This window comes from Puntigrus tetrazona, chromosome 21 (genome assembly GCF_018831695.1).
Source record: "Puntigrus tetrazona isolate hp1 chromosome 21, ASM1883169v1, whole genome shotgun sequence".
Classification (NCBI taxonomy): Eukaryota; Metazoa; Chordata; class Actinopteri; order Cypriniformes; family Cyprinidae; genus Puntigrus; species Puntigrus tetrazona.
Window position 1 is genome coordinate 8,544,552 of NC_056719.1, and position 12,267 is coordinate 8,556,818.

The window sequence follows — 12,267 nt, forward strand, 5'->3', positions numbered from 1 at the left end:
AATATAGAGCGCCGTCTTCAGGCCCGGAGGTACTGCGTTAGTCACCAGGTAAACTCGTTATTTTAAGTTGTTCGATTCTATTAAAATCTATTTTAAAATGGTTGAATGTTGGGGAATTTTTTATTTATTTATTTATTTATTTATTTATTTATTACAAATGTTTCACTAGGAATAGTAGCTATAATTTGTCCCTTAAAGATATGTATCTGTAACACTTTGCAATACGGTTTACATTATTAACTACTTTAGCTAACCTGAACTAACAATAACAAGTTAAGTGTACACAACTCTTAGTTAATTTTAACATTTAATAATGCGTTTATCAAACGTATTCATCCTGACCGGAAGTTAAATATGTGTATACCGGAACCAGAATCCCGATTGTAACCCTCAGCCATTTTTTGTTGTCACTATCAAGCTTCTTCAAAAGTGACGCTTTGTTCTTTGTTTCGGCGTTTATTTTCAAGTCTTTAATCGAGCCTCCTCGCAAGGAAAAGTAAGTGCTCTTTCGTGTTCGATGTCTATATTCGGCTAAGTGTTTTAAAGCAGTTATGTAATGCCTGTGGTTGTTTTTCTTAGCGCTTAGGCTAGCAGTTAGCATGAGGGCCTTGATTTCTCACTCTGCCGCGGACAAAGTCGTTATGTAATTATTTTAAACAACTATTATTTTGACTGTTTATGTTCGATTCATCGCTGGCTTTCTGGGTGTTTCATAATAGTTAGAATTTCGTATTTTCCTGTCCCAGATTACATGGCTAAGCTAAAATCTCGCTGGGCGCATGGATCTCAAGTTCATCTTCATGTGTGTTTTGGTATCTAAAAAGGCCTGGATTTACGCAATTAGTACCATGATGTTATATTTTAACATGTACACAACATGTAGACAAACCAAGTGTTGTTTTGAATGTCTAATGCATGAACAATCAAATGAAGCCACCAGTGAACCTGATCTTTGTCGGTCTTTTGTTTACTGCGAGAGATGTGTCAGATGTATGACTTGTTGTTGTTGTTATACTATTGTTTTACTGCTTATGGCAAAGACAATTGAAATGTTGCCCCTATTTCAGTGCAACATTCCTCTCTTTATTACAGTGAATACACTATATCCTTTAAATGTAATAGTGTATATTTCATAGTCATACTGTATTTATGACAGGACCTTGTAATATAAATAATGTTTGAATTGTCACACAGGCCTTGCAAACATGTCGGACTTCATCGAGAGCGAGGCTGAGGAGTCAGAAGAGGAGTTCGAGGAGAAAGACCTGAAGCCCAAAAAGCAGCAAAGATTTATGGAAGATGATGGTATGATGTTACCTACTGAAAGCCACATCCAGCGGAAGGCATAAATATGAAGGCGCTTAGTGTGAATAGTTTAGTCTTTATGTTCCTGTTATTGTGGGCACTTTGCATCATTGCTCGTGTTTTGTGTTGCTGTCTCCAGAAGAGGAGGAAGAAGAGAATACTGAAGATCAGGATGAGCATGGTAACCTGAGAGGACTCATTGATGATGGAGATGTGGAAGAGGAAGAACCGCAAAGTGCGGCAGAGGATAGTGACTCTGGTGAAGAGGTCCGTCATCGCCGCAGAAAACGAAGTAGGTTACTCTGGTTTTAAAGCCATGTTCGTAAATCCTTTTGCGTTCTGTTGTTTCGAACTCATATTTTAGATAAAATAAACAGTTTGAAGTTAAGGTATGTTTGCTAGGAACAATTGTGATTTTTATAGATTTAAAATAAATAAATAAAACACAACTGTTGGCATGTATTGGCTGGTTTCTGTATTGCATTTGGTTTTGTTAAACAACATGTGTTTGTATCTGTTAGGTTATGATGACTATCTGGATGATGATGATCTGGACCTCATTGAGGAGAATTTAGGAGTAAAAGTGAAGAGAAGGGTGAGTCACTAAACGTCCAGCCTGTGCTAAATTGCAGAAGTTGTATTCATTTAACTGATGCAACTTAAACACCTTTTTCAAAAAAAATATGTTCAGAAAAAGAAATACTCGCGTGTGAAAACCATGGATGATGAGGGGGAAGACGATGAGAAAGACCTGATCGCGGATCAGATCTTTACTGGTGAAGATGGAGATGGAGAGGTGGAGGACGGAGAGGCTGTGGACACACTTCACCCGAGAGATGATGAAGAGGAGGAAGATGATGAGGAATCTGGTAGGAAAGATGTTTGCCCTATTTATTATGGATTTGAATTAATATTCTAGAATTGTGGAATTTTGATGTTTGGGGGGGGGGGTTTATATATATTTTCAGATATTGATGATTTCATTGTGGATGATGATGGGCAGCCCATCACTAAAAAGAAGGGAAAGAAATTCTCTGGCTACACTGATGCGTAAGTGATATAAATATAGTAAAACAGTGGTTTGCTTATGTAAATATAGACTTCTCTGAGTGGTATGAAAGACTAAATACCTGACAGAAATGGCCTTCAACCAATGACTTTATCTCTAATGTTGCTCCTTTTCTGATGTTTTAGTGCCTTGCAAGAAGCTCAAGAGATATTTGGTGGTGACTTTGACTTTGCTGAGTTCGACACTGAGGCGTATGATCATGCAGAAGAGGAAGAGGAGGATCAGGAGGATGAGTCATGGGATCGGCCAAAGAAACAGACCAAGAGAAGAGTCGGCCGCCGTAGCATATTTGAGATCTATGAACCCAGTGAGCTGGAGAGCAGCCACATGACCGATCAGGACAATGAGATCCGCTCTACAGACATGCCAGAAAGATTCCAAGTATGGAGCAGTGTTGGACTGCATATATATCTTTCATTTGCAGCATGCTGTCCAATGTTAAGCTTACCAGAAACTTCTGCATGCCCTGTAACGGTGCGTTTCCTTTAACGGGTATTTAATAATGTCTTGTTATTTACAGTTGAGGGCCATTCCTGTAAAGCCTGCTGAGGATGATGAACTGGAGGAGGAAGCTGAATGGATTTACAGGAATGCCTTCTCTACGCCGACCATCTCCATGCAGGTGTGACAGGAGTATTTGTATAACATGACTTTTGTTAGCATATTGTCATGGCACTAAGCTAAATTTGATGCTTATTTTGTTTTGATTTGCATTGCAGGAGAGCACAGACTACCTAGATCGTGGGACAACCACTAATTTCAGCAGAAAGGGCCCCAGTACTATTGCTAAAATCAAAGAAGCTCTCAACTTCATGAGGAACCAACACTTTGAGGTATAGTCCTTGGGGTTGAAAAGGGTGTTATAAACTTTACAGGCTGATCATCTGGTTTTAACCTTCTTTTTTTTTTTCAACTTATAGGTTCCCTTCATTGCATTCTACAGGAAGGAGTATGTGGAACCAGAGCTGAACATTAATGATCTGTGGAAGGTGTGGCAGTGGGATGAGAAGGTAAGGGATAATCAAAAGTTCTCTCAATGCAGTTTTTCTTAAGTACTGTAGAAATGGATTATGGCTTTCCTCCTCAGTGGACTCAGCTGAAGACCAGGAAGCAGAACCTGACACGTCTTTTCCAAAGGATGCAGTCTTACCAGTTTGAACAGATCTCCGCAGACCCTGACAAGCCACTGGCTGACTCCACTCGTCCTCTAGACACTACTGATATGGAGAGGTATGAGTACAAACCTAATGAATGTTTAAAAAAAAATTTTTTTTTTGACAGTAATCACACCTCTCTGTTTTCACAGACTGAAAGACGTCCAGTCTCTTGATGAGCTGGGAGATGTCTACAACCACTTCCTGCTCTACTATGGCCGAGACATTCCTAAGATGCAGAACGCAGCCAAGGCCAGCAAAAAGAAACTGAAAAAGATCAAGGAAGTGTCAGAGGAAGATGGTACAGCTGTATTTTCATTTGCCTTTGCAGAATTTGTTCAAATGAAGGTCAACCATGCATTAGACTTTAACTGTTTTTGTTCTGCTAGGGGAAGAGGCAGAGGTGGAGGAGGAGGAAGAAGAGGAGCAAAAGGGTCCAGACCTAAAACAAGCTTCCCGTAGAGATATGTACAGCATCTGTCAGAGCGCAGGCCTTGGTTTGTACCTCTTGCACAGAAATAAGACAGCATGGTTTTTTTTTTCATTTATGCTGGCAGAGTCATATGCCAAACATATTTCCAAAAACGTATATTATGTACAGTAATACATTTACACTAACATGTTTTTGGTCAATTTCATCAATTTCAGATATTTTTAACAATGTAACTGATTGTATATAACTACAGTGTAACTTTATGAGAGTAATAAATTCATACATAAACTTTTCTTGGAAAATGATGGCATATGGTGATGACGACTTGTTTTTTTTTAAAGATGGTCTTGCCAAGAAGTTTGGTTTGACTCCAGAGCAGTTTGGAGAGAACTTTCGAGACAGTTATCAGAGGCACGAAACCGAGCAGTTTCCTGCAGAGCCCTTGGAGCTGGCCAAGGACTATGTGTGCAGGTAATCATTGCAGACTTTAAATGGTTACATAAAATTTTAAATAACTTCTACATTCATGTCTAAATGGAAAACATGACAGTTTTCATATTTATTCTAAAATCTCAAATTCTTTCGTAGTCAATTTAACACCCCAGAGGCGGTTCTGGAAGGCGCTCGCTACATGGTGGCCATGCAGATTGCCCGTGAACCTCTTGTTAGGCACGTGCTCAGACAGACCTTCCAGGAGAGGGCCAAGATTAACATCAAGCCAACTAAGAAGGGCAAGAAGGTTGGGACTTGTTAATTCAGGAGTTACAGACATACCTTCTAGTATGAAGCAAGTGACTATTATATATTATATTAACTGTTGTGTTTTTGTTTATTTTACTTTCACTTAACCATACTCATCAAGGAAAGGGTATTAGCAGAAAAGCAACCGTCCCACCCTACCCCAGAGCTTTAGTTAGAATGTTCGGTTGATTTTAATGTAGGCATAGTTAGTTTTTTTCTGTGGTACAGTATTATCGTAGTAAACTTGTCCTACCCAGACTTAAATTATGTGCAAATGGCTGCATTGTTTGCTCATTCACCAGCTAATATCTGTAATGTTTCCTAGGATGTGGATGAAGCACACTATGCTTATTCCTTCAAGTACCTGAAGAACAAGCCTGTGAAAGAGCTCAATGGAGATCAGTTCTTGAAGATGTGCCTTGCTGAGGATGAAGGCCTGCTCGCTATAGACATCTGCATTGACCTTGTGGGAGTCAAAGGGTACAGTTGCGTCCTGAAAATATTAACTTGATCAAAATCTGTTGCACATAGGAGATACAGAACAGTTTTGTTTGCGTTCTCTTCAGGTATGGAGGGGATCAAACCTACTTTGATGAGATTAAGCAGTTCTACTACAGGGATGAGTTTAGTCACCAGGTGCAGGAATGGAACAAGCAGAGAACTCTTGCTATTGAACGCTCCTTGCAGCAGTTCCTTTATCCTCAGATGGCCAAGGAGCTGAAAAACAAGCTTGTTGCTGAAGCCAAGGACAATATTGTTAAGGTGCCACATTAACTGCATGCGTTATATATCCTTTGAAAGCTAACAAAGCATTTTCAGCATCAAATTGTGGTCAATACGTTGATTTGTTTCATGTGTTTTCTAGTCTTGCTGCAAGAAGCTGTATAACTGGCTGAAGGTGGCTCCTTATCGGCCTGACCAGCAGGTAGAGGAGGACGATGACCTCATGGATGAGTCACAAGGAAAGGGTATCCGTGTTCTTGGGGTGGCATTTGCTTCCGGCAGGTACATCCTTTTTTTTTGTTGTTGTTCTGAGCAAGTGATTATATTCCACATGATTTTGAATAGGGATGCACAATAAAAACTAATATCATTGGATATTTAATTAATATTTTTGTCATTTTAATGATTTAAAGTGAATCCCAATTTAATTTAATTATAACATTTTTAACAATATATTAGTCTTAACATCATTTTATAATATTTTTTTTAGCTTATACTTTTGAATGCTTGTGTTTTTGTAGAGATACACCAGTGTTCTGCTCCCTCATTAATGGTGAAGGAGAGGTTGTGGACTTCCTCAGGCTTCCTTATTTCCTGAAGAGGAGAAATGCATGGAGGGAGGATGAAAGGGAGAAAAAGGTGAATAAACAAGCCCTGCGAATCATTTGCTTGTTTTAAAAGTGACAATATTGATGTGATTAACATGTTTGTTGTGCTTCCATAGCTTCAAGATATTGAAAACCTCAAGAAATTCCTCCTTAGTAAGAAGCCACATGTTGTTGCTGTTGCTGGAGAGAATCGGTGTGTTCAATTGTTGTTGTTTATACAAATTGTTTGAAATTTTCATTGGGCCTACAAGTCCTGATTATTTTATTTGGTTGTGTGTAGTGATGCTCATATGGTGATGGAGGACATCAAGCGCACCATCAGTGAGCTAGAACAGGACTCCTCTCTGCCTGCGGTGGGTGTGGAGCTGGTGGACAATGAGCTGGCTGTGCTTTATATGAACAGCAAGAAGTCAGAGGTTGGTGCAATGGGGGGGCTAACATTTTTACCCAAAAACCCTCGTTGAAGGCTCTGTGTTTTCTAATAGTTCTTTCACACATTGTTCCTTTCATAGGCGGACTTCAGGGACTATCCACCTCTGCTTCGCCAGGCTGTGTCTGTGGCTCGCAAGATCCAGGACCCTCTAGTAGAGTTTGCCCAAGTCTGCAGCAGCGATGAGGACATCCTGTGTTTGAAACTGCATCCCCTGCAGGTACAAGCACATTCCTGCATCTCATGACCACCTTTTTGCCTTTTACACCTTTTTATACTTTATTTTCTTTAATCACTTCTTGTGTTTTCTCTCTAAGGAGCATGTTGTGAAAGAGGAGCTGCTGGGCGCTCTTTACTGTGAGTTCATAAACCGGGTGAATGAGGTTGGTGTGGATGTGAACCGGGCCATTGCGCACCCCTACACTCAAAGCCTGGTCCAGTACATCTGTGGCCTTGGACCTAGAAAAGGCTCACACCTGCTCAAGGTAAGACCTTCTCCAAAAATCTCTAATCTAATCTCGCATTTGATGTTCATGCCATTTTTCTACCTAAAGTCCCTTTTTGTTAGTCTAGATAATGGCTTTCTTTGATGTTTAGCTATTTATAAATCACAAGATGGTAAAATCGTCTTCTGTACTTTCCCAATGTTCCTTAGATTCTTAAACAGAATAACACTAGGTTAGAGAACCGAACCCAGTTGGTCACCATGTGCCATATGGGACCCAAAGTCTTCATTAACTGTGCTGGCTTCATCAAGATAGACACTGCTTCTCTTGGAGACAGGTAAGATTCACATTACATTTAGCATAACCATCAGCTCACTCTGAATTATTTTGCATACAGCTAAAAGATGATAAAATGGTCAAATAACGACTTCCTTCTTTCTACAGCACTGACTCCTATATAGAGGTCCTGGACGGTTCTCGAGTACACCCTGAAACATACGAGTGGGCTCGTAAAATGGCAGTGGATGCTCTAGAGTACGACGAGTCTGCAGAAGATGCCAACCCAGCCGGAGCACTAGAGGAGATCCTTGAGAACCCAGAGAGGCTCAAGGACCTGGATCTGGATGCCTTCGCTGAGGAGCTGGAGAGACAGGTCAGTTTTGTCATAATGTTGTATATTTTGTGAGCAGTGAAATGAATTCAAAGTGGCAAATAAACACACTTAAAGTTGTGGGTTTTTTTTTTTTTTTTTTTTTTTTTGCTTTTTATTGTTTCCTTTCTTCAGGGTTATGGTAATAAGGGAATAACATTGTATGACATCCGAGCGGAGCTCAGCTGTAGATATAAAGATCTAAGAGCCCCGTACAGGCCTCCTAACACGGAGGAGGTCTTTAACATGCTCACCAAGGAGACTCCTGAGACCTTCTACATTGGTAAATAATACCTGAATGTTTTTAGATGTTTTAAAGTATTGTGATGTTTGTGGTGCTCCCTCATATGTTTCAGCCTTGATACTGTTGGAAATATTTTCCTAAATCTCTGTGCACATATAGGTAAACTGATCACCTGTGTGGTGACTGGCATTGCTCACAGACGGCCACAAGGTGAGAGTTACGACCAGGCCATCCGTAATGATGAGACTGGTCTCTGGCAGTGTCCATTTTGCCAGCAAGACAACTTCCCTGAGCTCAGCGAGGTGGGGATTTGTTCTGTTACCTTTTCAAGAAATGAAATTTGTTCACAAGCAAGATTACTCACATCATTGTGGTTTTCTTAGGTGTGGAATCACTTTGACAGCGGCTCTTGCCCTGGTCAAGCCATCGGAGTGAGAACTAGGTTGGATAACGCTGTCACAGGCTTCATACCAACAAAGTTTCTTAGTGACAAGGTGGTGAAGCACCCTGAGGAGAGAGTCAAGGTAAGCAAATCTCATATTTCCTTTCTACACTCTATCTGGTGGACATTTATAAACAATACAAACCTCAAATGTGTAGTAGATGTGGAAGTTTGAAAATCTTTTTACAGACTGACTTTGTCAGCTTCTCTGTTGTTAGGTTGGCATGACAGTGCACTGCCGCATCATGAAGATTGACATCGAGAAGTTCAACGTGGATCTTACTTGTAGGACGTCTGACCTGAGTGACAAGAACAATGAATGGAAGCTTCCCAAAGATACCTACTACGATTTTGATGCCGAGACGGATGATGTGAAACAGGAAGAGGAGCAAAAGAAGAAACAGCAAAGAACCAGTCAGTATTGACCAAATATTTTCAGAAAACATTCATTGTATCATCTTTTTCAAGTGGCATGACTTTGGTTTTCTGTCTTCAGCTTACATTAAGCGTGTAATCGCTCACCCGTCCTTCCACAACATCAACTTCAAACAAGCGGAGAAGATGATGGAATCCATGGACCAAGGTGATGTGGTGATTCGACCCAGCAGTAAAGGGGAGAATCACCTGACTGTCACATGGAAGGTGGCTGATGGGATTTATCAGCATGTGGATGTCCGTGAGGAGGGCAAAGAGAATGCATTCAGCCTTGGACATACTCTTTGGATCAACACTGAGGTGAGCCTCTTGCTGTGTGTCAAGGTGTTGTTTGGTTTTTTTTTGCCTGCATTTACTTAATACCAATATTGTGGAATTGTTACAAATATTAAAAGCGACGTTGTATTAAGTTACATTTAAAAATAAATATTTCTATGATCATTACTCAAGTCTTCATCATCACATGTTCCTTCACAAATCATTCATATATGCAGATTTAGTGCTTTTTGTTCTATTGTTACACTGCATAATATTCCTATGAAAACCGTGCATTTTTGAGATTCTTTGATTTAATAGACAGTTCGAAAGACTGTTTGTTTTGTTTTTTTAATACTAATAATAGTCATGGTTGTCTGCAGGAGTTTGAGGATCTGGATGAAATCACAGCAAGGTACGTTCAGCCCATGGCTGCATTCGCACGAGATCTGCTCGGCCACAAGTACTTCCAGGAGTGCAATGGAGGTGATAGGAAGGTGTGTTAACATTTTAAGGACCCACACTTTTCCTCCTCCTTGATTTCTACTCTCTTTAGAGATTAAAATGGATGCTATACAATTGTGCATTTATCCTGTGTACAGAAAATGGAGGAGCTTCTTGTAAGGACCAAAAAAGAGAAGCCAACATTCATCCCCTACTTCGTTTCAGCTTGTAGAGACCTACCAGGCAAATTTCTGCTGGGTTACCAGCCTAGAGGGAAGCCAAGGTAACACTTATTACCCCCAAAGCAAAACTTTCAATCATACATATATAGATTTATATAACTATTATATGTGTATGTGTGTGAGTGTGAGTGTGTGTAAAAAAAAAAAATTAATGTTTGGCTTTTGGTGTTTTGTTTTGTAGGATCGAGTATGTAACCATCACTCCAGATGGCTTTAGGTATCGCTCTCAGATGTTCCCTACAGTCAATGGTCTCTTCCGCTGGTTCAAGGACCACTACCAAGATCCTGTGCCAGGTTAGTGGTTTCTTTCTTCACTCCGGCTCTGGCCTAGTATTCTTATTTTTAATTGTAATGTAATGTTTTTGTCGTCTCTCTCTCTCTAAAGGCGTCACCCCAACCAGCAGCAGAACGAGAACACCAGCATCCGTGAACGCCACACCTGCCAACATCAACATTGCCGGTATGTCAAAAATGCGCTGTCTTCCCTGAAAACAGGATGTTTTTATGCAGTAATGTATTTTTAAAACCCTAACCTGTCCCCTCGCTCTCAGACTTGACTCGAGCCGTCAACGCTCTCCCACGAAACATGACGTCTCAGATGTTCAACGCTATAGCGGCAGTTACAGGCCAGGGCCAGAATCCCAACACGACTCCAGCCCAGTGGGCCTCCAGTCAGTACGGGTACAGTGGTGGCAGCAGTGCAGGAGGTGGCGGCAGCAGCAGCGCTTACCACGTACGAAACCAGCGTCTTTGTCAACTATTTTACCTAACTGAATCAAAATCAGGCCAGCTAATATTTCGCTTTCGTTCCTTTCCCGTTTTATTTTAAGGTGTTTGCAACACCACAGCAGCCAATGGCCACGCCAATGATGACTCCCAGCTACTCTTACACCACCCCTGGCCAGCAGCAGGCCATGACCACGCCCCAGTATCCCAGCAGCACCCCACAATCCTCACACGGACACCATCAGCATTCGTCCTCCACACCATCGTCCTCGTCATCAAGAGTGCGGACCCCACAGCCTAAGTGAGTGCTGCTCTGCTTTCTTAAATGCAAAACCCAACACTATAAGCATTTTAATTTGAATGATTGGTTTTTGATGCATCTTTTCCTTCACAAATGTGACCCTGGAACACAAAACCAGTGAGAAGTATCATGGGTATATTTGTAGCAATGGCCGTTACAGAACAAAGTACTAAAACTCCATCTGTGTTCCCTGCAGGACAAGTTCCCACACCGCCGTGGATTGGGGTAAGATGGCTGAACAGTGGCTGCAGGAGAAAGAAGCCGAGAGGAGAAAGCAAAAGACGCCCCGCATGACACCCCGACCTTCACCTAGCCCCATGATCGAGAGCACCCCCATGTCCATCGCTGGAGACGCGACTCCCCTCTTGGACGAGATGGACCGATAGGAGTAGGGAAGGGGGGTGTTGACATCTCATATAAAACCCAGTCCATCCACATCCCATCTCTCACCCTCCGTCTTTCGCTCTTTCGCTGCTAGAAGTATTTCTTTGAGTCATTCAGAGCTACTGATACAAAGACAAACACTTGAAATGTGATGACGACAAACAGATTTAGGAAATGGACCTACAATAAATGTTTGTCACAAGGGTTTTCTTTTTTTCTTTTTTTTTTCTTTTTATAAGTATGTGCATAATGCACCCCCTTTTTCTTTTCAGTTTTTTAACTAAATTTAAAAGGAAAGGCTTAAAGCATGAGACGTTGCATGATTTGTGCCCATGGGAACTGGTATTCAATCAACGTAAGACCATTAGGTCAGACCCACACAGAGAGCTTTTCTTTTTGTATCTGGCTTAAACGTTTAAATAAAACCCTGTTTCAGTATGAACCAGAGCACTGTAATGATTCAAAAAAAAGTGTTCTGTTGAGCTGTTACGCAAAGAATTAAGCACTGGGGTGCTATGTTAATCTATTTAGCAACTCGTTTATCAGCTAAAAGATGGAAGTATGTGACTTTGAAAGCGATCCTGTAAATGTCATGTTTTTTGTGATTTATTACAGTGATCAGAAAATGCATTTTAAATTCAAGACATTGAAGAATGATGTTTTTTAAGTTCGTCTTTGAGTTCTCAGAGTTCCGAATCAGAGATCACTTTTCATAATGTGCTTATACGAGTAAACTGAACTATTGTGCTAAAAGATCCTTTTTTTTGCTTTTTCAGTTTTGGGGCTGTTTTGTGTTTGTGAATGTATCTTTGCAAGGCCAGACTTCCTCGAGGTGTTTGCACACATGCTGTTTTTAACAGTGTCTTTCCTTCGTGTACAATCCATTGTATCGCTATAGACAGAAAAGGTAACATTTTAAGAAAAGTGAACTTTATGAACGGGCTCCTTATACTGTGACCATTTTCACAGCGAACATAGTTCTGTTCCTCCTCCCCCCTCCTCCTAAAACCAGTATAGTGAATCTTTCAAGTTCTGGGAAGTGCTTCTGACCTGATCATGTGTTCTTTTAGCATTGAGGCTAAGCTATGCCTTTAGGCCAGGATGGAAAGAGAGCTCGGTGTCTAAAGCATTCTGTTCAGTGTATTTCACTGCTGACATCCATTTCATTTCTTTCCTTTGATAAAGTTGTCCAAATTAAACCCTTGTGATTCAAGTGTTTTTATTTGTTTTAAATCT

General features: G+C 40.8%; 1 protein-coding gene across 1 annotated transcript; it reads left to right on the top strand.

Moving 5' to 3' along the window:
* The first annotated feature begins 364 nt into the window (after window positions 1-364).
* Window positions 365-12,230, top strand: supt6h (SPT6 homolog, histone chaperone and transcription elongation factor). The gene is made up of 37 exons (XM_043221850.1): window positions 365-496; window positions 1,195-1,305; window positions 1,445-1,597; window positions 1,827-1,900; window positions 1,997-2,174; window positions 2,274-2,355; window positions 2,500-2,755; window positions 2,895-2,996; window positions 3,094-3,207; window positions 3,295-3,384; window positions 3,462-3,604; window positions 3,681-3,829; window positions 3,918-4,025; window positions 4,303-4,432; window positions 4,550-4,700; window positions 5,028-5,182; window positions 5,269-5,464; window positions 5,568-5,707; window positions 5,947-6,064; window positions 6,150-6,226; window positions 6,314-6,449; window positions 6,546-6,683; window positions 6,781-6,948; window positions 7,119-7,246; window positions 7,354-7,561; window positions 7,694-7,841; window positions 7,962-8,104; window positions 8,186-8,326; window positions 8,463-8,658; window positions 8,741-8,979; window positions 9,318-9,431; window positions 9,537-9,661; window positions 9,802-9,914; window positions 10,006-10,080; window positions 10,172-10,353; window positions 10,451-10,647; window positions 10,844-12,230. Exons 2-37 carry the CDS (start codon window positions 1,206-1,208, stop codon window positions 11,031-11,033), a joined length of 5,157 nt encoding a protein of 1,718 aa, XP_043077785.1. The 5' UTR covers window positions 365-496; window positions 1,195-1,205; the 3' UTR covers window positions 11,034-12,230.
* The last annotated feature ends 37 nt before the right edge of the window (window positions 12,231-12,267 follow it).